General features: G+C 39.7%; 1 protein-coding gene across 2 annotated transcripts; it reads left to right on the forward strand.

Moving 5' to 3' along the window:
* Positions 1-1,665: 1,665 nt before the first annotated feature.
* Positions 1,666-25,906, forward strand: LOC134630731 (lysosome membrane protein 2-like). 2 transcript variants are annotated; one of them, XM_063478312.1, is made up of 13 exons: positions 1,666-2,096; positions 11,355-11,512; positions 13,194-13,341; positions 13,537-13,728; positions 13,875-13,966; positions 14,492-14,611; positions 18,090-18,268; positions 20,704-20,822; positions 21,016-21,089; positions 21,183-21,234; positions 22,117-22,269; positions 22,419-22,460; positions 22,758-25,906. In XM_063478312.1, exons 1-13 carry the CDS (start codon positions 1,974-1,976, stop codon positions 22,866-22,868), a joined length of 1,563 nt encoding a protein of 520 aa, XP_063334382.1. In that variant the 5' UTR covers positions 1,666-1,973; the 3' UTR covers positions 22,869-25,906. The 2 variants fall into 2 exon arrangements, with proteins under 2 accessions (XP_063334382.1, XP_063334383.1); XM_063478313.1 differs by lacking the exon at positions 22,419-22,460.
* The last annotated feature ends 1,891 nt before the right edge of the window (positions 25,907-27,797 follow it).

The raw sequence follows: 27,797 nt of genomic DNA on the forward strand, positions 1-27,797 counted from the left end.
GTGGGACTAATAAAGGTTATCTTATCTTATCTTATCTTATATTTACTGCTCAAAAAAATATAAAGGAGGCACTTTTTAATCCGAGTAAAGCATCAAGTCACATCAGGGATATTGATGTAGCAGTGGGTTGTTAATCACTTTCAGCTGCTTTGGTGTTCACCAAATTAGACTGAAGGAACAGTTGGAAAAGATATGGAAGGGAAATTTCAATGTGGTCCCAGTGGTACTAGGAGCATTAGGACCTTTAACCCCAAAACTGGAAAAGCGGTTTCAGGAAATTCAAAGCACGACATCAGAGGTCTCAGACAAAAAACAGTGCAGTGCTAATAATGGCTAAGATACTGCGCAAGACCCTCAAACTCCCATAGCTCGAGGATCATATATATGAAGCTAAATTCCATCTTATTTTTTAACAATTATATTTTTTGTCAATTTTAGGTTATTCACTAGAATTTGGAATCACAAATGTGTCTTTTTCTAATTTTGATGTTTCATTTGACCTTTGTCTTTTATTAGGTGTTTCTAGGAAGCACTTTGGAACACTAGCTTTGAAAAGTAACAGTTTTTAAATGGTTTAAACCAGGAAATGTGTGTGATGCAAGCTTTTGTTCTTAACAACTTTTAAGAGCAACCTACTTTGCTCTGTGGGCCAGACCAGAGGAATTCCCCTTTTTGTCAGTGTAAAAAAGTTCAATTACTCATTTAATCCTTGAGATATCGTAACATAAGAAAAAGAAGTCCAATTCTTCTTTCTCTTACAGGACATCTCATTTTTCTTTCCTACATACAAAGAAATGCTGCTGTAGTAAATGCCCCCCCCCGCCATATGTTTTACACCTTATTGTAGGAGCATGTAAAGCTTTGCAAGCATTGGTTTAAAAAGTCACCTAGATAATGAAACAAAGCTATCCATTTTATTTTAATTTCTGCCTCAGCCTGTAGTTAGGCTGTCTTCCCACAACTGTAGTGGAAAGTAAGGCATGTTTATGGAAAGTAGTCCAGCAGCCTTTAGCTCACGGTTTAATTAAATAGAAACAAATTTCTTTGGGTTAACCACTTCCAGCTCACTGCAGAAACTACTATCTTATCTGCCCTTGAGCAAGGTGAAGGGCTTTTGACATAAAGCAGTAGCCGGAAGTGTTGCGCGTGTATATGAGTGAAATGATATCCGTCTGGCTCGGAGCTTTTTTAATCAGAGTACGAGAAAGTGGACGACTTGTTGACTCGCCAAGTTTTCTGGTGTCACAGATAGCGCTCAGATTACACATAACGAGAAACGTAACCACAGCCTGAAAGAATGAATATCGTCCAATCAAACTACTTATGATTATTGTTAGCATACTTGTACTTCACTGGCGTGTTCTGCTCTGGACTATTCACATAAAACAATAAATACATAATTACTCATATGGCTTTCAGTCATAAAAGCTGTCCTTCAGTCACATAAAGTGAAACCGCGTTTCAGTTTTGGAGCAGTTGCCTGCAGCTGCTCAGTGATACGTTAAGGGGTGCTCTGCATGTGGTGGTGCGTTCACGGGGCGCACGCCCGCGCACACACCCTTGCTGGCTCGTAAACCGTATCAACCAATCGGCGCTCCCTCGTGAGGAGGGAGTTAGAGTTTTTACAGCCCGCTACAAATACTCGTGGCACATGTTTTATTTTAAGGTCGCCGCTTCATACTGACTGAGAGGAATGGGGACCTCATGGTAGTCAAAAAATAAAACTTTCACTATCAACAGCAAGTCACAAAAAACTTCCTCGCAGCTCTCTGTAATTTTGGAAAACTAAACACTCAGCACCTTGGAGATATAGCCTTGAAGAAACTTTTCTGCAACTTTTTTCAGTAAGCCAAAGAGGGGGAAAAAATTTCTGTGTCTGCAGTGGGGAAACCTGGGGACATTAAAGTGTCCATCCATCCATCCATTCATCCTTCAAGAGTCCCGCTCGCTCTCTCTTCCTGCCACTTGCCAACATGACACGGAGATCGTGTACCATTTATGTGGTTGGGATCACCTGCGCCGTCCTGCTCGCGGTTGGGATTGGCTTGTTTGCAGGGCAAGTTTTCCGCACATTAATGAACAACCGCCTGAAAAAGGTAAAGTGAAAACACACACAAACACACACACACACACCGTTATATTCTTCTACTTTTAAAGCTCACGTGCATGCATGGCTGCTTGAATGAGTGATGACGTGCATTTTTTCCCCTGTGAATGGGCTGTTGTTTACAAGGAGAGTGTTGAGAATGATGAACACTAAAATGATGCCATTGTCTGTGTGCCTGTGTGTGAGACCCTTACTCATTTGCATACCCTCCAATTCTCTTCAGACTTTCCAACATGAGCTGTTTTTTCTTGTTGGTTTTATTGCATTCATTGTTTTATTGGTCATTAAAATAAAGTAATGTTTTATTCATCCACATCAGAAACCTAGGTGGATTGCGCTGGGATTCCACATGTGCCCAGCTAAACTCTGAATAGAAACAAGAGTAAAAGAGTTGTTCAGCGACTGTAACGACTCGTCAGTTGTTCAAACAGACAGTGATGGGCTATGTGTCTCAGAAGGAGTGACTCACACAAGAAGACGAACCGCGTGAGGTGGAGGGGGATGGGCCAAAAATGGGCTGTTATGGGTTAAATAGCCTGTACTATGCAATCAGCACTTTCTCTTCTCTACAGTTACATAGCCTCAGTCCCAGTTCCTGTTGCATGAGCATGCACATGACTAGGAGTACTTCTTCCTAGGAAATTACTGATCTAAAGAAATTCCTATTGATCTCTTATGATGTGATATGTATATCTTGTCCCAACAAGTCACTCCTCTTGTGCAAGCAAGTTACTTTCTTGTCCACACAAGATAAGAAGTCAACTCAAATGTAACAACATAACTTTTCATTGACTTTAAATTAAGTGTAACAAGTTAAGATGCCGCAGCCACTGTAGCAACAGAGAGACCTCAGTTTCATACGGGACTGTAATGAAATACCACACAAGATAATAAGTCTATCACAAAAGGTTAAATCCCCTGAGGGGACCCTACTCTATGAAGACATATGTTACAGGAAATTGTGGATGCAAAGAAATTTGTGTTGCTGGTGGTGTTCCAGTTCAAGTGGTGGCCCTGTGATCTCATGGCTTTTGTTTACATGTTGCATTCTTATATGTTCCAGATGCTGTCTTCCCAGTGAGATTGTTAAGTTTAGCGCTATTGAAGACCATGTTGGGAGGGGGGCTGTGCTTGAACTGAGAATGTCACTAAAGCAAGTGACACTCTCAGTTCGAGCACTCAAAGTGCTTTCTTACTATAAGCCACACACACACACACACACACACACACACGGATAGACACTTTTAAGCTAGGATTTACACATTGACAATCTGCAACTGCAATGCAGGTTGGAGGAGCCAGAGATCAAACCACCCTGTCAGGCATCCAGCATAATGCACAGTCTGTAAACTCATCAACCTGATTGGTACCTATATATTTCCCACCAATTAGCTGAAGCCCTGCTTTACCTAACAACAATGATGTTCACTCTGTCAGCTGTTAATGATTTGGGAAAAGACTCCCATGTTAACTGCTAATAGTCACAACCTAAAATGTGCAGCTTCCTTGTCAACAGGTTTGAATAATCTGAGACTAATTTGCATAAAATAAGCAAATGTGCTTTATCTTTTCAGTTCAGACAAGATAGGCTGCTGAGTTCATTAGGTTTGTTAACGTTGCACATACACTTACATGCATGCTTATTCCATTTAAAATTGGTAAATGTGATAACAGGATTTTCTGTAACTAAAATATTAACTGTGTAAACTCAACAGGCCACACCAGTGCAATGTGTAAGATAGGGCAAGTTTGGATAACTTGCAATTAATATGCTAATATGGAACTGCCATGCAAAGCTATTGGACGTCATGGCGGTAATTCTTCAGAATTAGTTATGTGCTGTGGACTGGCCTACAAAGTTTTACTATGTGCCTTTGTGTGTTTGCCGAGTAAAATCAGTCCCACCTTTGGCCATCAACGACTGTTGCCAGTGATGTTTAATGCCCTTAGCGGGGATATTAAAGATTCAATTAGTAATATGTGGAAAAATAATAATGAATACCTTTGTAGTTCCCGGCATTTGGTATCGTTTTTAGCGTTCTGTTTTTAATGTTAAATCTTCCTACTTTGTTTGTCATGGCAGTGACAAATGTGGAACTCTAACATCATGGAGTTGGTTCTGATATTAGCTATTCTAACTATGCTAACTACAGTTTACGCTGGTCAAAAAAGTTAAAGGAAAATGTTTAAGTCAGAGTATAGCAGTCAGTTAAGTAGCAAAGGGGGTTGTTAATCAGTTTCAGCTGCTTTGGTGTTCATGAAATTAACAACAGATGCACTAGAGGGGTAACAATGAGACAACCTCCAAAACAGGAATGGTTTTACACGTGGAGGAAACAGACATTTACCTCCTCATCTTTTCTGACAGTTTTTTCACTACTTTGGCATTTGGCTAGAGTCAGTGTCACTACTGGTAGCTTGAGGTGATATGATGACCCTGCAGACGTTGCACAGGTAGTCAAACTCCTCCAGGATGGCACATCAATACATACCATTGCCAGAAGGTTTGCTGTGTCTCCCAGCACACTCTCAAGAGTATTAGGAGTAGGAGATTCCAGGAGACGGGCTGTTACTGTAGGAGAGAGAGCTTGAATCTAGATAAGCTAGAAGGTCCTTAACCCATCAGCAGGACGAGTATCTGCTCCTTCGTGCAAGGAGGGACAGTTTCAGCACTGCCAGATTACCTACAATATGACCACCAGCAGGCCACTGGTGTGACTGTCTCTGACAAAACAATCAGCAACAGACTTTATGAAGGTGGGTCCTTTTAATGGGTCCTGTGCTCACCACCTGTGGAGCCTGATCATTACCAGAATTGGCAGGTCCATCACTGGTGCTGTCTGCTTTTCACAGTTGAGAGCAGGTTCACCTTCAGTACATGTGAGAAGGAGAAGCTGCAGAGAACATTCAGCATGTCTAGTTTGGTGGTGGGATAGTTATGGTCTGGGGAGACATATCCATGGGGGGAAGTGTTACATAATTAATTTACTTATTTATAGAACTTTCTATAAATGCAGTGTATGTGTTGTCAGTGCTGAGAGGACGTTTTCCACCTGTGTTTGTGGGTTCCTTTTTTTTGTTCAAGTCAGTGGTTGTGAATTATAAAAGGAGATCTTGCACAAACTTTGCAGTGAAGGTTCCTCAGTTGTGGTTTTAGCTTTACTGATGCATTAAATTTCATCAGGGAGAGGAAGAGTAGTACATGCTTTTTTACTGTTGCTTATGGGAAACGCATACTTAGAGCAACGTTAACATCAAAATTGTCACCCACACAGACCCCAGTCAAGTCATCCTGTTTCAAGAGTTCTGTGGGTTTAGAGCATTCTCAGATGGTTTATCTTGAGTACCAAAGGTGAAAAGGTCAGAGGGACACAACTACAAATAAACACACCGTCAGGGCGTCGTGCATTCAGTGAATTTATGTTTATTCAGCTGCCAGTCATAGTTCCTAGAAAAGAAAATCAGAATTAGCAGGTCATGCTTTTAAAAATAATCTGTATTGGCCAAGAACATTGCCATCTGTGCATCTTCAAAAGAAAGTTTGCATTCTCAACATGTAGAATAGCTACTGTTTTCACTTCCTTTAACTCTTGTTTTTTTAGCCATTCTGTTTTGTAGTACATTGAACAATGGTCTTTGATTTCTAAATGTTTTAATTAATTAAAGCTAACTGAAGTGCTTAGTCTTGCTGCATAAGCTTAAAATGGGTCAGAAACGTATCAAATTGGACGGGTGCATTGAATGCAACAGTTTTGTGATCAATGTTTTGATCCAGCATCTGCCCAACATTGAAAACATTTGTAGTAATGTTCCATCCTATCTTTAGTCACTGAGGTCCAGACATTTCCAAGAATTCCAACATTTCAGATGGTGGAAAGTAGTGGAGCTTTCCCAAAAGGTTCACTTTACCTTAATAATAGTGCGGACATGAAAGACCCATTGGCCCACAGTCAGTATTCCCATATGGCACACCTTCATGCTTGTTTTCATATCAAGACTTCATAACAGGTATCAGATTATTCTTCACAGAGAGGCTCAGGGCTGACTTTAGAAGTCAACAACCATATGCAAGACTTTCTATTGATGATGTGGAAATTTTCATTTTCTTTGACCGTTAGGCTTGGTGTGGAAAATGGAGAAAAAAACAAAAAGGTAATGAGCTGAAGATGAGCTTCTGCAGTTAGTATATTTTGATCACAGATGTCACAGAACTGATTAATGTCATTAAATTATTTTCACGCTTGAACAAGAATGTTGTCAGAATTTTTAGCCGTCTGTAACAGAATAGTCTTTAGTGGCTAAATAACACAATTATGTGACATTTATATTAATCAGTAGCACGTCAGTTACAGTGATAAATATACTTTTGACTCAAAGTCTGCAGCCTTAAGAAAATCTCTATGTAAGTGGATTGCACAGTAGCTCTTTCTAAAAGAGGTTTAGGTACTTTATATGCCCATTAGTAAAACTCAAGTACAGTCGGTTTCTAGTCCAGAACAAAACAAGAACATACAGGCCATTAAGTTATTGAGGTCAAGAGACAAGGGGGAGGGTTGGCGGTTACCGTTATTCTGAAGAGGGGGGTCTGGGGGTCCTACTACATGCCATGTAGTGTGTCCTGTAGTTTAAATATTCTTGTTTTATTGTCAGAGTACAATTTGGGTTACTCCTTCACACAGTGCACAACTCTGCTTGGATCAGCTGAGTTTTGTGGTTGTGGTCTATCAAACATGTGTTCCCAACAGAGAAGTTTCAGAGTATGCTGGTTAACAAGGTGCAAGGTCAACACACGTAACATGACTGAGATTAGATTCTCCCATCTTTTCTTTATCTTTTTCAAACTTTCATAATTTGAATGTTGCTACTCAGATATTAATTGATACTAAAAACAATTACAGATGCACCAGTCATTTCCAGCAATATTGATGCCAACAGTGTCATCATCACCTCCTTTAGCTGACACATAACTTGACAACCACACCCAGACAAGCGGGCGCACAGCCATCGCTTTCGCTAGCAGATAAATACATGAAGAGCAGCAAAACAAACTTGGTGAAGCATCGTAAACATTAGCTATTAGTTATCATTAATATAGCAGCGAGCAGAAATGATGAAAAATAAAACCACTGTATTAAATTGGAAGGGAAGTAGGCAGCAAATGTTAATGGTCCTGTTTATATATAACATAAATAGTTATTTGTCTGAAATGTGATATCTTTGTCTTAAAGTTCCTGATTAAAGTTAAGAAAAGTCTACCAGCAGCCAGATAGAAAGGGTAGAAGTCTACCTTAAAAATATTTAATCCACAACAAAAATATGATGCAAATTAACCAGAAGCACATGAGGTAATAGAGGTTATTCCTACAAACATTTGCACAGATCAGTATTCGGTATCAATATCAATACTAAGCTTGAAATGATAGCATTTTGACAAACCTAATCTTTGGTTACAATCTTTAGAGTTCAGATTAGTTTCCATTTGAAAGACCCGTTTACAACAAGCTTCATCTTTCTGGTTCATGGTTTGTAGCTTCCACTTATATACCCATATTTTAGCCTGCATAAAAAAACGTATTTAGTGAAGTGTGAAGTATTTTTTCTGTAAAGTAATGTGATATTTTTCTTGTAAACTTGTAAACTTCGCTTGGGTTGGAGTTGGGCATGACCAAACAGTTTCATCATACCCAAGGACATTTCTCAAGAACAGGAGATCTTTATCGGGGGTGTTTTGGGCAGTTTTGGAGCAGTGGCTTCTTCCTTTGGATTAGCCTTTTAGTTTATGTCTGCATTATCTGTTTGTTTGTTTGTTTGACTGATTGATTAATTGACTGTCTAATCATGTCAAGAAATGGCACATTGAGTGTAGGTCTAAAAAAAAGAAATAGAAAAAACTTATAAAAGACTTGCATCAGATGTGGCCTACTTCATATAGTTAATCATATAAGGCTTATATGATTTACTCATGAAAGTGGACACTTTCATATATTGTTTTAGTAAGTATCCAAAACACAACAGTTTCATTTATATAATTATATAATTTTTCTAGGGACCTTATATCTGTTTTCACTCTTGTATGCTTTTCATACAAGTTTCACACAAGACAGATACAAACTTATAGCAAGATTTTTATATATATATAAAAGATATATCGAGGTGACATAACTCAAGTGAGCTTCTGTCCCACTGGCATTACTGGACTGAAAGTGAAGTAATCTGTCTGTAAAAAGTAGTTGAAAAAATGTCTTTGTGTCTTGCATAAAGTAGATATCCAAATCAACTATGGTTTGCTAAGATGAAATATGTGTAGAGGTTGGAGCGGGAATTTTTATAACTTATTGTTTATGTAAACACATGTTCATATGTAAGTGTTCAAGCTCAAAATGAAAATGTTTGCATTTTCCCAGATGAACACTCTGGGATTTACCCAGGGGTTGCTATATATGATCATTGTTGTGGCTTTAATGGTCACATTAAATCATATCAAGTCCTGTTAAAACAAGAAATGAAAGTTTTGCAAAGTACACCATGTTTCATAAAAGAATTCTTCTTCACTTGTTCAAGCAAGTAGACAGATGTTTGTTAAAAAATGGCTGGAGAAGATATCAAGTTTCATTTTTAAGTGGAAACTGGAAAGAGTGACACACAAGTGATTAACTCACATGGAGACATACTCAGTTATCTGCTAGTTTGGCAATATGATATATTTCAGTTGCGTCAAGTTACTGCCTTTTCCACATTGCACCAGCATGAAGGATCTCTTCCCATGGATACCCTCCCAGCAGTAGACTCTCTTTGTGTGCTAAGCCTCTTTCAGGTTGAAAGATTTATTGGGAAACTGGCTAGGCTGGCAGCCTCTCAGCTCATATGTGAGTCAACCAGGGTCAGTATCAGTGACCCACTGATGAATTGATAATGAAAAATGACTTATTCCTGAAAGGAAATTTCACCATCATTACACAGACTTCACTATAGTTTCTGACTACTGTCCCATCTCTGGACTTCTACTGGATTTCTTTTGCTTAGTGGTTTTATTTTGAAAATGTTAACCTGCTTAATAAAGCTGGTGAAGGTGCACAACTTGCAAGTAACATAAGCTTATTTATATATTAACTGAGGGAAATGTTGTGGCCAACTTGTTATACATACTCATGTAAACCTCGTGAACCTCTTTGCAGTGTGAGGGGAAAATCTTTCACTTAAGAATTTAAACATAAATATTTAATTCTGCACCACCACGATGCTTCCTTCCACATCTTTTCTTCTAGCATGGCTATAAATTTTATTAGTGTAACTAGCAAAAACATGCCATATAGGAAAATACAAAAAAAACAACAATTTTTACATAAAATTTAGAGGTACATGTTGCAGGGGTTCACGGAGGCCTGATGGTCATCAAAAATGTCTTCAGCTTTACTGGAATAAATTGTCGTCCTTTAAGCTTTACGCCTGTGATCACTGCTTTATTTTGAATTCTTAATTCGATATATTTAGCGTTGAGCCAAACGAAATTCTGTCCTCGATAGAAATATTTGTGAGTATAAAGCTGCGTACGTGACACGTGAAACGAATGTAAACGGCGAATGTAACATTGAATTCACAGTGGGATGATGAAATGAAGATAATACATACAAAAATATGATTTAATTTATGAATATAAATTTAAAATGCATGGATGTTAGTAATTGCTGTATGTGTGATGATGTTTGTGCAAAGTTTTGCTCAGATTGGCCCACCCATTCAGAAGAAAATATATAGATATATATATACACACATATACTGAAATCATTATAGTAAGATTCAAGTTGCAGGATTGTCCCAAAGTCAAACTTCCATCCTTTGGTTGTGTTTGTGCCAAACCATAATTCTTCACTTCTGCAGTTTGATTGCAAGTGGGTTTTATGGACAATAGAAAACTAAATGGACCTTGATATAGTCTCAATGGTTTAAATAATATCAGGGCTGGTCTACAGTTCTTTGGTTGGCTTTATTGAATTTTTTAACCACTACTGAGGCAAACCCATTTAGTGCCTACGAAGCCTGTGCACCATGACTGGAGGACTTAATGAATACCGTGGCCTCTTGCTGTGCCCAGTGTTGTTCACATCTATGTATGTGAATGTCTGCACATCAAAGCACTTTAAGTGTATTTATGTATTCACCTGCTGCATGTGTTTTCATATGGGGAGTGGTGTAAGGAAAGCAGTGGTAGATACTGAGATAAGAGGGGTTTTTTTGTTCCTGTTTTCCATGTATTTTAAGTGCCATGCTGGGAGGTTTACCCTATTGATTGTTCAAAGCATGAAATAAGAACACAGAAAGACCACGCTCTCCCTTCCTCAATCTAAGGTGACAGCTTTATTGTCCTTGGCCACTCAGCTAAACTTTTGTCTCTGAACAAGTAGAGGGGACCCCAGAGGAAGAGGGGGAGGAGTAAGAGGGGGTGAGTATTCCCCTAAAGCATTGAGCAGTTCTCCAGCTATTAACTTTAAGATAAATCTGACACAATTAGGCCAGAGTGAGATTTTCTCTTAATGTTCTCTTGAAACAAATGCTAATCCTCTCAGAGCCTTCAGTTTTTGCGTCTTTCTTTGCCAGTATCTCAAAATGTTCCTGCTACCAGCCAGAGCATCGTTGTCCGCAGGCAATGACGTTTGCTGTGAGAATGAAGCAGGATAGTTGCCTGTGTTCCACCTCCAGGGCCTCATAAGGGCTCAGTACTGAGGAATGTGGCTCAGTTCATTAAGGCTGGAGTTCTGCACAAACAGTGTGCATCCAGCTTTCTGCATCACATGATCGGTTAGCGGCTCTCCCCCAACTGCCTGTTGCCACAGGCAACCGCTAACAATTGGAGCAGTAGAAGGGTCTCCCCTCATACCATTCATGTGTGCAGTCAGTGTTCTTGTTTTTGCCGCTCAGACAGCATCTCCCCTCCACGACCCCCTACGGATGATTTGTTGTTACTATTTGTTTTTACTAGGAGCACATTGTGGAAACTTCATGTTCAAAATGTGTTGGCTGTTGCAAAAGTTTCCACTTTGTGCAGGAAATCACCTGAAAACCACATAAAAAAATTATGTCAAATTCCATATTGAATAGAAAAATGTTTTAATGCAGTATGTAAAATGTGCAGTCAGCGTTTTTATATTAATTACTCCCAAAAGATTTGCTTTTCACAACCATATTTGTGGGTTTGAATTACATATGGTGATGAGTTTTCAACTAAAAAGTGTTTCTTATGTCTCAACAGGAGATCGTGTTGGTAGAGGGCAGCCGCGTGTTTGACTCATGGAAAAAACCTCCCCCTCCTGTCTACATGCAGTTTTTCTTCTTCAATGTGACCAATCCAAAAGAGTTTCTTGCAGGGGCAAAGCCAGAAGTTAAACAGATTGGACCCTACACTTACAGGTAAGAAGCAGGAGCAGAACTTGCCAACTTCTTGTTGACATGAATGTTAGCAAACAGATGTTTATGGTGAGTGTAAAAAAAAAGTCTTCTAAGAAATCACTGAAAGCACACACTCTGGTAAATGTGCTGTGGGTAGAGACTGTAAATAAAAGATGGATGTAGCCACAGGGACATGACAAATTCCTTTTTGACTCAATGTTTTCAAGCCTCAGTTTTAGCCTTTTGACTACCACTGTATGTCTTTTCAGATGTTGCCATATTTGAATGAAAGGCTGGAATGGTAAGGTATCGGTTAATGCTAGCAACCTCATTAGCAAGTTGCAAACATAAACTGGGATAGACAGACATGTCAGATAATCAATGCTAAGTATTAAACTGATAAAATACTAAAATTTCACTCATCAAAACTAAACGATAAACTTCTTAGACAGTATGTACCAATGATATGAAGAAGTCCAGTTAGCTTAGGTGAAGCCTAATAGATACTACATGGCTCCAGTGACCTGTGTTAGGACTACAGTTGTCAAATCTGATGTGACGATTAAGGGTGGGTCTGACTATGAAAGGGCACACTAATTATTTCTCGTTAGCCCATAAGCATGCAGTTTCATATCACAGAAAAGCTTACATTTTGAGACATGCTATGTCCAAGATTTACAAAGAAGATGTAATTCTGTATTCAGTATTATCCAAAATGATTGTGTGAGTCCGTAACCTTACCATGAACGTGTTTATAGAGGTTTGTCTTATCTGGGACCGTAAGTCTTTTTGTAATTACAGCAATCGCCATCTGGTGGGCTACAGATTGAATGCAGATTTTTAGGCATTTCTATAGAGACTTAATTTTTCTGGCTAGAAACATGGTTTATTAATGCTGTAAAATTTGGCAATTGATAGTATAAAATATATATAATACCACTACTACTGTGTTGCCATATACTGTGCATGTTGAACTTTTGCTTAGGTTTTCTAGGCTGGGCCACAGGTCAAAACCCTCAGACTGTGTCATGTGGCCTTCCACTTTTCTGCTTCCTCTTTTGCAATCTATAACTTTCTTCTTGTCTTGTCCTCAGGAGGCCTTTTTTATTTTTTTGTGTGGGTTGCTAGTTTTTAATCACTAGTCATCAAAATCCTGCACTCAGTTAAGCCCTAAATGTTGATAATTGCTAAAGCACCAGAAACATTGCAACAGTCAACATTGCGTGTCATGATAATCTATTCCTAGAATGTCATTTTAACAGTTTTGGGTTGGTTAATTTCAAAATGATGAATGATAAAACTGTTACTTTACAGCAAGAAGGTCCTGAGTTTGACTCCCCAAACTGGCTGGAGCCTTTCTATGTGGAGTTTGCATGTTCTCCCTGTATCTGTGTGGGTTCTCTCTGGGTACTCTGGCTTTCTCCCACTGTCTAAAGACATGCACTTAATGTGTTTAGGTTAACTGGGGATTCTAAATTGCCCATAGGTGTGAATATAAGTGTTAGTCCTGTGTCACACTGGCAACCTGTCCAGGGTGTTCTCCACTTCTCGCCCTATGATAGCTACAATAGGCTCCAGTACCCTCCGCAACCCTGATAAGTGGAAGCAATGCAATGTTGTGCTAAAATACAAATGCAGTGCTACGTTTATGTGGTCTGCGTTTGGAGATTTTAAATGACACTCTTTTCCTGCGTTTGCACAGGGAGTACAGGTACAAGGACAACGTAAGCATGGTGGCAAATGGCAAAATGGTCTCCGCGTATAACACGAAAAGCTTTGTGTTCCTGAGGGAGAAATCTGTGGGTGATCCAGCTGAGGATAACATCACCACTGTCAACATCCCTGCCTGGGTGAGTCATGAACTGAAAAAGTAGAGGAAAGTGGAAATCCAAGTGGGTTAAAGAGGACTTTATGTTCTCTTTGTTACTGAACATTGTTTATTGTGTCCTCATTTCCATCTCATTGTCTACCACCACCCCTCTACCTTATCCCGTAGTATTAGTGCTATTTTTTTTTCTCACAACTGCTTCCGTTCCTATCTCCAGGCTGTCATGAACAATGTGAAAGGTAGTTTCTGGAGGGCCTCCATGGTTTCAATTTGGATGAACTCTCTCGGGAGTGGTCTGTTCACTACACGCACTGTGGATGAACTGCTTTGGGGCTACGAAGACCGTCTGCTGGTTCGCGTTGCTGCCACCAAACCTGAGGTGGAGACGGTGTTTGGACTCATGTACAAGGCATGTAACAGCTCTTTACAAGTTATATAAAGCTATGAAAAGAAAGTTGTCAGAGCAGATCCTCCATGAAGTCTTGAAGATTTTTTGTTTCTCCAGAAATAACATTTGAAAAACACGTTTTGAATGTTTGTTTGTTTTTTATTTAGAAAAATGGAAGCAACGACGGTGAATTTATCTACCACACTGGAGAGCAGAACTACATGGATTATGGCCGGATCGAAACATGGAAAGGCCAAAGGTAGTGCTGATCCAGTCTCACGCAAACACACTCTCCCTCTCTGTCTTCATCCAGAGTGATGAAATTTTACTGGGTAACCTTTGTATTAACAAGCCTGTGAAATCCTTTTTTTTCTCCTTTTTTTTGGGCAGTAATAGAGATACTGTCTGCCTGTGCCTTTCATTCTGTTTGTGTCTTCATCCTGGTCTTTGCCCTTAACACAGAGCACAGAGCAGGATATCCTGGTGCCTTAAAAATGGCCTTTACTGAACCTTCTTATCCAGTTTTATTGTCTTAGGTCCCCTGGAGTCTCTAATTACCCTTGTGCTCCTGGGTGTTTTTTTGAACTGTGACTTTCAGATAAAAACACATTTGATCATCAAAACGTACCACTGCAATTTACGGTTATTAAGATGAAAATGATAAATTTGTTTTCACTGGACGGGATTATTTTGAAAACAAGATTTGTTTTCTTTTTTCTTTTCTTTTTTTCAATTTTAAATACAAGCCTGCACATTCCAAAAGCCTTTTTTGGTTGTTTTGTAGGGAGTTGACTTTCTGGAGCTCTAACTATAGCAACAGCATCGTTGGATCAGATGGAAGTGCTTTCCACCCCCTGCTTGACAAGGATGAGCGCATTTACATCTTTACTCCAGACCTGTGCAGGTACGGTTCATCACCACAGTGCACTCCAGCCCTTTTGGTGGTATGCCAACCACATCTTAGGTTTTGTGTGGTGGGAAGGGTCAGATCCTTCCCTGGGAAATAATTAAATCAGACATTTTATTTTATCCACTGTGGTGAAGTTTTGTGCACCAGTTTTTATCTTTTCTGTACTAACGTTTAGTTTAGTTTTTAGCTACTATATACGTAGCAAAACCCAGACCTTTTTTAAAAAAAATTCCAGGCTGTGACCATGTTTTTTTTTCCTGTAAAGTTGGTCTTTTTATCGCATGTCTATGGGAAAAACTAATTTTTGGAGAGAACCTCAAGTGGCCATTAGAGGAACTGCAATTTTGACTTTATTTTCCTGCTCTTGGAGCTTGGCTATAGCTGAAAATTACTGTAGCTGGCAAACAGGAGGAGGGAAAGGGCATCAGCTTTGACCTTAATTTTATTAGTCATGTGGTAAAAATAAAGTGTTATTTCAATTAAAGAGTTTTTCAGTAAAACACATGTAATGTGGTTACTATGGGGACCTGTGTGCCCCTATCTGTTTGCACTTAGTGTCCCATTTAGGACATTTTACATGGGGATTGCATGTTCTATTTCTGGTACATGACAAGCAGACCAGTGTGGAGGCTTTCACATCTAGTATGGAAATAATGTCCACAGCCTGTGGATCACATGGTATGTTATTATAACATCCTGATCACTTACAAACAGCTCAGTGGGTGACCTCTCTTTGCTGTTGACTTTTCTGCTTAAAGCACGAGGACTGTTTGAAACACTTAAGTGGCATTTTCCAGAAAACACCATGAAAAGGCTTCCTTATTAGGAGAGTTTCCGTCTGGAGCATCAGGGACAGGGTGAGAGAGGGAATGCAAGGACAATTGTGGAATAACAGAAAATAAGGAGAGAGAGAGAAAGAAAATGCTTTTAATGGTTGATGATTGATGGTAAGTGTTACTTTGTGCTAAGCACAGCACAAGTATTTCCTCTTGGAAGCGTTTGTGAGAAATGTTCTCAACTAATGCTTTTGGGGAAATTTATTATGGTTCCTCCAGGATTTCCAGGACGTCTTTAGAGACAGTTTGACGACTGCTGAGAATTGCAATGAGTACCAAATTTAATCCCAAACCTTGTTTGTTGCAAAACAGACGTGCTGCTTCCCTAGTGTCCATAGCAAGAGTTTGTCCTTTAGAGAGCACAAGCTGTTTCGGACGTCTTCCTCATGTTGTTGAGCGTGGAAAGAATCTGTTGGAGTGGAATGGTTGCACCTTTGACTCTGATTGGACGTGTGTCAAAAACCCCTGCACCAAATATTTACAAAGCACTTTCACCTACTTGTTCTTGGCCTGGTTGTGTCATCATGGCGTCTGTGTTACTGTGACTAAAGGGAATACGCCTTCCCCCTTTATTGTACTTACTACAATAATTTGAAGTGGAAGTGCTCCATTAAGTCATACATGACGACCTTTCACACAGAGCCTCAGCCCTATGTATAAGTCACTCGCTTAACATAACTTTGTGTTTAAAACACATGTTTAGTTAAAAGAGAACATCTGGGACTGATGCTTAGCAGCAGAATTCCCATCTGTGAGCTAAACGGGTGGTGGCCTCTCGGTCCAGAAACTGACAGCTGAACTACAAAAAAAATGAATTGGTAACATGTGTCATTGTTCAAATACCAGCTTCACCATCCTTTTGCTCTTCATCATCATTACTGACTTCAAGTTTTAAGTTACGTACGAGCGATATATGAAAATGATCAACGCTAGTTTAAAGACACCCTAAAAATGAAAGCAAAAAAATTATGTACAGCAAGTATGCAGCAACTCAGAGGTTTACTTGGTAGTAGCCTGACAACATAGATCTGAACCTGGGCGTCACTGACCTCCTGTGCAATCTGAGGTGCGTAGGATGGAAACATAATCTCACAGAAGTGTTCTATGGGATTTAGATCAGGTGAGCATGGGGTCCAGTCAGTGGTAACAAATTCTTCCACCTTCAAGACCTGCCTCCATAGTCTCTGCACATGAGATCGGACATTGTCTTTCACAAGGAAGAACCCAGGAACCACTGCACCAGAGTGGTGGCTCCAAGGATTCATCCCGACACCTAATGGCAGTCCGGGTGCCCGTTGCCTAGTCAGTAGATGTCTGTATATCCGTCCATGGATATGCCTCCACAGACTATCATTAACCCACCATCAAACTGGTCATGCTGAATGATGCTACAGGCTACAGGCTCCTCCACAACCTTTCATGTCTGTCACATGTGCTCAGGGTGAACCTGCTGTGATCTGTGAAAAGCACAGATCTCCTGTGGTAGATCTGCCAATTCTGGTATGCTATGGCAAATGCTAATCAGGCTCCACAGTGCTGGGCAATGAACGCAGGGCCCACTAGAGGATTTCAGGACCTCAGACCACCCTCATGAAGTCTGTTTCTGATTGTTTGGTCAAAGACATTCAAACTCTAGGTCATTTTGTAGCAACCCGTTCCTCTTTGCACAAAGGAGCAGATACTGGTCCTGTTGATGGGTTAAGGACCTTCTACTGCCCTATCGAGCTCTTCTATGGTAACAGCCTGTCTCCTGAAATCTTCCTTTAATTTATAGTCATTATTAGAGTTGACCGTGGCAAAAGAGATGCAACATCAAAATTAGGTGTTTTCACATTATCTGGTGAGCTGTTTGAAATACTTCTCCAATATATTTAGGAATTTAGTTGAGAAGAACAGTGTTTGCTTTCCTCATCTAAAATGACTTTACATTGTAACAGTTCTCATTCCCAGCAGTATAAGGCCAAGGATTTTCACTTGGCTTTTCCCGGGAAGGTCAAGGGAAAGGTCTGTACAGTATTGTTGCACGATTGGTGGGCTGCACCCTCCCAACCAGCTGGCAGACACTGTATAGAGTGCTTTGTTCTCACTAAGACTGGTTGGGATTCCCTCGACAGGACAAAGCTGCAGATATGCAGGGCAAGGATGAACTGCTCTCAGTTCTCTTGGATGTTGGGAAAAAAAACACACACACACATTTAAAGATTTCGCAGTGTCTTTGCTCCCAGTACTAAAAGAAGGTTAACACCACAATATATCATTTGTCTTCCCTGCTCCCCTTACAAGTCTAGATTTAATGATGAAGGAGCCCCAGCAGGATTTTAGCATATTGTTGAAATCAATGTCAGTCATCTGCTTCCTCTTTGTGTCTCTGCTGAAAGTCAGTCTGCAGTTTTTTTTTTTACTTGGTTCAAACAGTCTCTCTTAAATAACAGAACAGAACATTTCTCATGACCGCATTGCTTGTTATGAAGTTCCTCACCAAAGTTGCAAGATTAGTTTGAAGTATTCAGCATTCACACTTGATCATGCTGAGAATTTCCAGCAAAGTTCCAGCAGTCGCGTGTCACTATGAAATGCTGTGCTCTGAGTGAAGTTAATTGTTTTTGTGCAATGTGACTGTTCGCTTTATTCTCCAGGACCATCTACATGGAGTTTGAGAAAGACGTCGAGGTGAAAGGGATCCCAGCGTACCGCTTCACACCTCCACCCTCTGTCCTGGCCAGCAAAGAGGAGAACCCGAACAATGAGGGTTTCTGCGTCACCCCAAAGGAGTGCCTGGGAACTGGCGTCCTTAAAGTCAGCCCCTGTCGGAAAGGTAATCCGTGCAGCACAGTTTCTCTCGGAAACTTTCCATGCATCGGTCATGATTCAGCACCAACATAACCCATTTTATTCTTTTCTCCAATTTCTTTAATAACGACACAAAAGCTTTGCTTAGACTCAATGTCCAATGTAGTAGCCATTAAATACTAATGGCTACTACACTGATATCAATAAAATCCTTCTTTTGTTTGTAATGCTAATACCTCCTAAAATACCAATGTGACACAGCTCTCCCCACACCTCAGGCGTCATCTGACATGACTGACCCAGTAGCAGAGTGGGCGGTAAGCCCTGTCACCTGATTCTGCCCTTGAATATGACCGGGCATTACCTCAGTGTTCATAGCTCAGCTGTGCCTCATCTCTCCATAACTTCCTGTAAAATCACAGTACTTATGGTTTTAACATTTCTTTTACATATTTAAAGTAAAAAATATGGAATGTTTTACATGGTCAATGCAGTTGATGGCCCTTACTGCACCTTTCTGCCACAGCATGCAGCCATGTCTAACTAGTTTCACAGAGTTATTCCAGCAAGTGAACGTCGAGCCCTGTTTTTTCTCACGTCAAGGTTTTATTGTTGTAAAGCGATACATTTGAAAAACTCCGTGCTTTGCTTCAGAATAATGTAACTGTGCCAAAGATTAAAAAAGACGTCACAGATTGGCGTTCTCAAAAGGATTTTCGTTGTCCACTAAAACAAATGGAATGACTGCAGTTCACTTTAAAAGTAAATGGCTAAGTATTTTTGAGCTTATCAATGTCGTTTAGCCATAAAGAGAAATTTCATTGCGTGTTTATGGCCCAGAGTTAAAGAACAAACGCAGTGAATAAAGGCCTCTATAAGTATACCAGCATATGTGTGTGTTAGCACGCCCGCGGTGACCTTGCCGGTTGTCATGTGAACAGCCTCTCAGGTGACTGCATGTGTCCAATGTTTTTGTCAAACGTCTGTTGCTAAACAGGAGAGCAGGAAAACTGTCACCTCTGCCCCACTTTATCAGCACCTCTAACTGACACCCCCCCCCCCCTCCTCTCATAACTGTCTGACTTTGTCGCTGCTGCTGCGGGGACACATGGTTTTTCCACCGTTGGACCATTTGTGTTTGCTTGGGCCACCCACCAAAAAATGTATCACACGACTTTATGATTGTGAGTTTGACCGAGGTGATATTGTAGGAACATGAAGTCCTCCATTGACAATATAAGGAAGGAACTCAGAAAGACTAACAAGAAATTTTATCTGGATATCAGCTGCCGTCTTTAATTGCTCACACAACAGGGGTTGTTGTCCATTTGTGATGATTTATTGTTTGTTTTTGTTTTTCTTGGACCCCAAGTAACATGTTGCGTCCCTGTCAGATCGTATCTCACCTCCTTCTTCGCCTTTTGATCTGTTTTGTTATTGTTGTCATGCCTTGATTAGATCAGACTTCAAACATTAAGGAAATGTGGCATTAAAATGTTTTCTGTGCTGCCGCTTTAATGGCAACAGTTATGTCATCTTTGTGGTGCTTTGCTTAACATGTGTAGATTCGCCATAGTCGTGTGAAAAAGAGGTTTGAAGGTTTTACATAGGAGGACATAAAACACGATCTGAACAACAGCACGTGACTTTTCTACTCTGCTTGAGCACTCAAAGTGCTTTATTCTACAAGCCTCATATCTATCTAGCATTGAGACACAGTCACGCTCAATTCAGGGTTCAAAATCTTGCCCGAGGATATCTTGGCATGCAGATGGGAGCTGCCAGGGTTCGAGCCACTAACCTGCCAAGCAGTAGACAACATGATCTAGATCCTGATCTCTCTTCTTTTGAAGAGAAGAGGCTTTCTCCTTTTCAATCATTTTCCTCACTGTAGAATGACTGACTTACTGGAATTTCTTGAAGTGGCCTTATAACCGTTAATACATTGATGGAAAGCAACAATAGCTACTCTGAGATCATTGCTGACTTCTTGCACACCCGAATTTCCCAGAAAACTAGCAAACGCATTTAATTATAAGCACCTGACTGCCAATTCCAATTGTAGCAGTAAGGTTGTACTTTGTGTTTTTCACACACTGCTCCTGTATTTTGGCTTATCATTCTAAGCGTATTAACCTAATTTTAATACCAGTAAGGACCAGATGATTTTTTTTATTATGTCCTGATAACCTTAGAACTGAAAGAGTGTGTTTTTTTTTACGACTGCATTGTAAATAATGAGAAGCGCACGCTATAGAAACATTACAAATTGCACAGCATAAAATACCATGGACACAATCTTAATATTTTTATATGATAATATATATATTGACATGGAATAGTCATTGATTAATAAGTGAGTAATTAGAGATTGGGTCAGTTTAGTGTGAAATGAAGGCCTTGCAGCAGAGGCGTGCGGGAGCTCGAGTCTTATTAAACATTTTTCATTTCTTTTCTCAGGTGCGCCAGTGGTTGCCTCCTTTCCTCATTTCTACCTGGCAGATGACAAATATGTGGCTGCCATTGAAGGACTGTCACCTGAAAGGACACATCACCAAACTTTTCTAGACCTAAACCCCGTAAGTCTTCAGGCTTAAGGTCAAACATTAACATGTACTGCTACGCCACCTAGTGGTGGAGTTCTGAAGTGTATCAGCTGTGCTTTCTTGTTTGTGTGTGTGTGTGTGTGTGTGTGTGTGTGTGTGTTGGGGGGTGGGAATATGTGTTTTTTTTAATATATTTGATGTGTTTATATACATTTTTTTCTCACAGACCACTGGCGTGATTGTACGCGCTCACAAACGAGCACAGGTGAACATCTTGATGCAGCGAATCCCTGGATTCCCGTGAGTAACACACACTTCTGTTGTTGTTTTAAATGTATGCGTGTCTGTGCTGTTTTTGATTACCAACCATATTTTTTGCTGCACTTTTAACAGGAACACTAGATCCCTGAATGAAACAGTATTTCCTGTAATGTTCCTCAATGAGGTAAGTGATATTACACATGCTGAAACACAGGAAACTCCTAGATCCTTATTATGAGGTGCAATAAAGAAATTAAACAGTATGTCAACATTTTGAAAAAGACACGTTTTACTGAGAGTTAGATGATTATGTCGGTCCAGCTTAGCTTTACTGAGCTGAGTGTGACTTGGAGTAAAGATAGAAAACAGCTGGAAACAAGCGACCTGGCTCTGAACTAATGTAACCGGCACAAGGGTGCGATGAGCAGAGAGTCCAAGTAGTAACTGTCTCCCAGCCAGGAAATAGTCCTGCCCCATAACCTCCCTAAAGAAACAGCTTTGTGTTTTTTCACATGGGCCTCACAGCAAGAATGTCCTGTTTTAGAATCCACCAGCCTGCTGGGGCTCTTCTGTGTGGAGTTTGCATGTTTGCTTGCCTGCATGGGTTCTTCCCTCAGGACCCCTCCCTTCACACTGATTGAGCAGTTAGAAAAAGACAGACAGATGGGTTTTGCATTGATTAAGCACTAAACACAGTGCTTAATAACACAATTAAGTTGTGGTTTTCTGGTGGTATTACAGCAGCTAGTGCAGGTTTCCAGTTGAGATAAGAAGAAGCCCAGCTCATTCAAATTAGGCATTGGCAAGCAAATTTGGTGTTTTCCTCTGAACATGTATCTCTCAGCTGTGTATCCAGTCTCAAAGGGATTTCTTTTCAAGAGATTTAGACAAGGCCAATATAATCAAAAGTAGATTTGGTTCCCAAAAGTCAAAGCCTGGCTAGATTTTCCCACATTTTCAGCCTTGATGCATTAGTACTGATTGGTTTCTTCATCTTCTGTATGCTCAGCTGAATTCCCCTCTTCCTCTGATGGATCTTTTACTCTCTCTCTCTTTGAATAAACAGAGCGTGGAAATTGACGATGCGTCTGCAGAGAGATTAAAGAAGCTTCTGCTGATTAGCAATTTGGTGTCCAACTTCCCTCTCGTCATTGTGGGACTGGGTGTTATTCTGCTCATGGTCTTTGTCATCCTCCTGTGCCAGGCTCGCAAACAGAAGGTATGAGACTGTTTCTTGCTGAGTTTGACCCTAACAACTTACACTTTGCCTGCTCCTAATAAGTCTTAATTTTTGCACAATTCATTCAGTTGCTTAATTGCACACTAATAACACCGAGCTTGTGTTTCTCACTGTGTGTTCCTGGGCAGAATGAAGTTAAGCGCATTGTGTTTACCAAGCCTCTTTATGCTGTAAGTGTTGCTGCTTTATTTATTCATTTGTCTTACTTTGGTTATTATTTATCACCTAAGTGCCTTTTTTCATTTAATCTTTCATTGCACAGCTAGACCAGTTTCACCTGACTTAAAATAACTCTGCTAATGTACAGTTAATGCATTGCATATTAATACTGCCTGTCTTTTTAATTGTTGTGAGATGGCATGATTAAGGGGAATCAACCACTTTCCATTACAGGTATAACTTTACAAATTGTAATAAGACCTGATTAGTTTGTAATGCTGCTTTATGTCCTTAATGTCCCTCTACAGTCCTCTGCTGAAGACGACACCGCTTACTCTCCAGTTAATGATAAGGAGAAGGAGGATCCCCAGAATGGAACCTACATTGGTCTGACACCTAAGGCTGACGTGGAAGCTTGAGGATGAGCAAGGGGTCTGTCATAGAGGGCTCAGGTGAAGAGGATATGTTTTTAGTCTCAGATGTCTTTTATTATATGCTCTTAGGTTTACTTAGAGAGCGCTAAACTCTATTCCCAGACAAACAGTGTTTAGAACACAACAGTGGCTTCTTCTAGCTGCTGCTAATTATGTAAAAATAGTTGTAAACAGTCGTCCAATAAGCAGAGATGAAGAGTGTGCTCTGTGGTGGTTCTAAAACAGGGGTCCCCAATCCCAGTCCACGAGGGCCGGTGTCCCTGCAGGTTTTAGATGTGTCCTTGATCGATCACAGCTGATTTAAATGGATAAATTACCTTCTCAACATGTCTTGAAGTTCTCCAGAGGCCTGGTAATGAACTAATCATGTGATTCAGGTGTGTTGACCCAGGGTGAGATCTAAAACCTGCAGGGACACTGGCCCTCGTGGACTGGGATTGGGGACCCCTGTTCTAAAACAATCACACCCTTTAAATGACGGAGGATCAAAACTGCCAAAATTAAGAAGACATGGAACAAAATGAGTAAATCAAGGTTAATGGAATTTATTACATTATTTACAATGCATTTGTAAATGATTGTGTTTGCTTTTGTATTATTTACCTTTGTACTATGGCTCCATAGTAGAGTTGTTGTGATTGACATCTCAGTCACACTCAGGCCAGAAACTGGTCAGCGACCCCCTGGCAACCTCTGGGGAAAAAATGTGTACCGATTGGTTAATACTAATCTTCTTTTCCTCATGTGGTTGCCAAGCAATTGCCAACTGGCCTCTAGGCCTGTGTGACTGGGGCCTACTACATTCCTCTGAAATATTAAAGAAAGATCCACAAATTCCTAGTGCCCCAAATCAGGAGGGTTGCGGCTGCTGTGGCACCCCCTTGGGAAATAAGGGAGCAGCTAGCAGTACCCATATTATTTACATTTGTCATAATTATTCTGTTTATCTACAATCAGATTTAATTTCATCTCTCTGTTGGCGTTTTTGTGTTTTTTGAGTGGGTTGGGGTTACGTTACGGCTAACAAGTAGATTTCCTGTTTTGGTCCCAACTAGCCAAACAACAAAGAACCACTCACTGCTTAAGGAATGGAGAGTGAAAGTGGACATTATATTCTTGTTGTTTTTGTTTTTTAACGTAACATTCATTGTTGCAGCCAAAGAGACTGCTTTTCCCAGACTGCCTTTATTAGACTGTTTTTTAAGTGTCCTTGTTGTCCACTGAGTTACTGAGTGTCACTAGTTAGCTAACATAAGCTAATGTAAGTCTATTAGCAGCAACCAATCCAGTAATGTCATATTCTGTACTGGTGCAATATAGCACTAAGCATGTTATAAAAACACATATTCTTTAAATCCAGCTTCATAGACGGTTTATAGAGGTTTATTTGGAAAAGCAAATATGTTTGGCACAACAGTGCATTTAAATCATAATTATGATTATATATATTTTTTTTTAATTTGGCAGTTTTGGTCCTCCATACATAGTTAACTACCTGTCATTATTTGTATGGCTAAACCGATTTGTCTTGCTTTGGACTTCAGATTTTATGGAATGATTACTTGTACACAGCGCACTGAGGTCATTTGGGGAGCAATGTGATGAAATCCTTAAACTAATGATTTTTTGGGGTGTTATATTTCACTCTCAGGGGGTCTCATCTTAGATGCTGTAAAGCAGTTATTAAAGCAGGAGAAAGAAAGCACAATATACTGGATGATAAATCAGTGTTACTATGTCTCATTTGCATTTCATGTTACAAAAAAATGTCACATCATAATATTTTCTGCTCATCCATGGCGCATAGAGGGATATCTAACAAAACCAGCATACCTGAGCATCTTCAGAGTATGGCATTTGTTTGTATATACATACAGTGTAAGAAGTGATGAACTGCTTACATTCCTCTCAGCGTATGATGGGGATGAGTATCGGACAAAACACTGTATATTTTGGAAATTTTAATTTGTAAAGTAAGACAAACCTTGCTTTATGGTTTTTTGTGTTGTTTTTTTTAATGTGTCATTGTAGAAATGTTTGAATTAAAGACATTTCATGTAAGAACTTTATAAATGTTTATAAAGCTCTAAAGCCTTAACCACGGCAGATTTTTTTGGTTCAAACCAAGATTCAGACAGTACAGAATTTATGTGTTGACAGTATTTTGCCCTGTGTAACTGTTTATTACTAAGTGATATACTGAAATGTATTTTAGATGCTGTAGTGGTGTCTTTAAAGTTACTGGATTTCTTGTTCCTTTTAAAGATTTTTGTTGCGTGAACAGAACACTGTGCCATATCAACAAATCTACTCGTGACTTTTTTTCCTTCTTCTTCTTTCAGCTACCAAAAATAAATAAATAAATAACAAAACCTTTTTGATATTTCTAATATCTAACAGTAGGGTCAAACTGCACTTTGAAAACTCTCTGCCTGACTAGCAGGTTGTTGTGCAGGGTCACAGTTTTCTCACTCGATGCTGGTGATGAAAATGTGCCGTCATAATGTGATCTGGAAAATGCTGCAGAATTCCTCCGTTAGAACTGTGACGAGTCCGGCTTTTATTACTGCTCATGTAACATTTTAATTAAAGGCTTATATGCACTGTGATAATCGTAATGACTATATCAGATATTAGTGGATTCATTTGATTTTAGTAAAGTGTTTAACACGTACACTATAATAAGGAAAAAATGATTGCATTTTAGAAAATTTGTGCACAGCGTTTTATATAAGAGTTACAAACTCACAAGGAGATGAAAGACAGGATTCATCTGAATCCCTTTGAAAAATACAGACTATACAGTATAAAAACACAGTTGTGGCTAAAGAGAATAAATTATTTTGCTATGTCGATAAAACCAAAACACATAAAGCATTGCGTGGACTGTTCGCTGAGCTACTCAGTGCCATACTTTGATTGTAGATGTTTCCTGAAAGTATTGTTACTGCCATAAAACACATACTTGTTTTGAAAATGTTGAACGTTTTTATTCTGTATACAAAAAATAAAAAGTAGTTTCAGTACAGGTCTTGCTGATTGGTGTTTGTCTCTTTTTTTTTCCTTTCTTTTTTTTGTGAAGAAGTCCAATTACAGATTCTGCGCCAAGGGACGGGGAGATAGTTGGCAATAAAATATTATCAGAATAAGTACATCGTTGACAGTCTTTGTTTAAATTACTGGATCCAGTTTTTGGCTTTTGTACAGTGAGCTGTGCCCAGATAGTGATGATATAACTTGGTCCCCAGAAAAGCCAGAAAATTGTGCTGCTTTGAATGATGTTTAATTTCACTTTTTCAAATATCAGTTAGCAGATATTTCAGCTGGCATCCCTGAAGGCAGACATGAAATGTGCAGCTTAAAGTTGCAGCTATGCTAAACATATGTAGATGAGGGTTATTGGACTGTTATTGGACTTTTTCCACAAAGAAAAGGTTGTTTGTTTGGGGTTTTTTTTAAGTAAAACCCAAATTGCAGAAAAGTTGGGATGCTCTTTAAATTTGAACAAAATGAAAACTAAAAGACTTTCAGATCACATGAGCCAACATTGTATTCACATCAGAGCATAAATAAATGAGCTCATTTCAAATTTGATGTTTCCTACAGGTCTCAAAATATTTGGGACAGGGACGTGTTCACCGTGGTGTAGCATCTCCTTTTCTTTTCAAAACAGTTTGAAGCACGTCTGGGCCTCGAGGTTATGAGATTCTTGAGTTTTGATGTTGGAATTTGGTCCCATTCTTGCCCGATGTAGGTTTCCAGCTACTGAAGAGTTTGTGGTCATTTTTCGTTTAATGATGCGCCAAATGTTCTCTATAGGTGAAAGATCTATACTGCAAGCAGGACAATTCAGTCTCTTCTCCAACTAAGCCATGCTGTTGTAATCGCTGCAGTATGTGGTTTTGCATTGTCCTGCAGTCCATCTGGAGGGGAGCATATGTCGCTCTGAAACCTTTATATACAATGTTGGCTCATGTGATTTGAAAGTCTTTTAGTTTTCATTTTGTTCAAATTTAGGAAACAAAATGTTATTTCTAAACGTATAACATGCTAGTTGTACACCTGTTCAAATGCTTGTTAGTGCAGTTATCTGATCTGCAACTCAGTGCATTTAGGCATGTAGAGATGGTCAAGATGACTTGGGAAGAAAGGTGATTTAAGTGAATTTGAATGAGGCAGGATTGTTTGTGCCATGTGGGCTGGTCAAAATTTTTCAGAAACTGTTGATCTACTGGGATTTTTCCAACACAAGTATTTGTAGGGTTTACAGAAAAAGGTCTAAAAAATATCCAGTGAGCTGTAAAGGTCAGAGGAGAATGCCCAGACAGCTTTGAGGACAAGATTATCTCTAAACGCATAACACATCAAACCTTGCAGATCTGCAGCAGAAGACCACACCGATGCCACCCCTGTCAGCTAAGAAGGGGAGACTGAGGCTACAATTCACACAGGCTCACCAAAATTGGGCAATAGAAGGTTGGAAAATGTTGTCCAGTCTCAGTTTCTGCTGCAACATTTGAATGGTGCTGTTGTAAACATCCTGACTTGTATCAGCTGGGCAGGCTGTTGGTGGTGCTGGTGTAATGTTGCAGGGCATATCTTCTTGGTACATTTCGGCGCCTCTTAATACCAACTGAGCATTGTTGAAACATGACAGGCTACCTGAGTATTGCTGCTGACCATGTCCATCCCTTCTAACAGTGTACCTATTTTATGATGGTTCCAGCAGAACAATGCATCATCTCACAAATCTCAAATGATTTCAAGCTATTTTTTTGAACATAAAGAGTTTATTGTACTCAAATGGCCTCTACAGTCTCCGGATCTCAATAAATAGAGATGCAGTTCGTTAATTTCCATCATGCATGTGTAGAAAATAAATCTGCAGTGTGCCCAAAACTTGATTCCCAGGAT

The sequence above is a fragment of the Pelmatolapia mariae genome, linkage group LG7 (genome assembly GCF_036321145.2).
Source record: "Pelmatolapia mariae isolate MD_Pm_ZW linkage group LG7, Pm_UMD_F_2, whole genome shotgun sequence".
NCBI classification, from domain to species: domain Eukaryota; kingdom Metazoa; phylum Chordata; class Actinopteri; order Cichliformes; family Cichlidae; genus Pelmatolapia; species Pelmatolapia mariae.

Coding starts and splice junctions, on each gene's coding strand:
- LOC134630731 (XM_063478312.1), top strand. CDS start 1,974: ATGACACGGAGATCGTGTACCATTTATGTGGTTGGGATCACCTGCGCC. Junction 14,612..18,089: donor TTTACTCCAGACCTGTGCAG/GTACGGTTCATC, acceptor TTTATTCTCCAG/GACCATCTACATGGAGTTTG. Junction 21,090..21,182: donor CAGCGAATCCCTGGATTCCC/GTGAGTAACACA, acceptor CACTTTTAACAG/GAACACTAGATCCCTGAATG.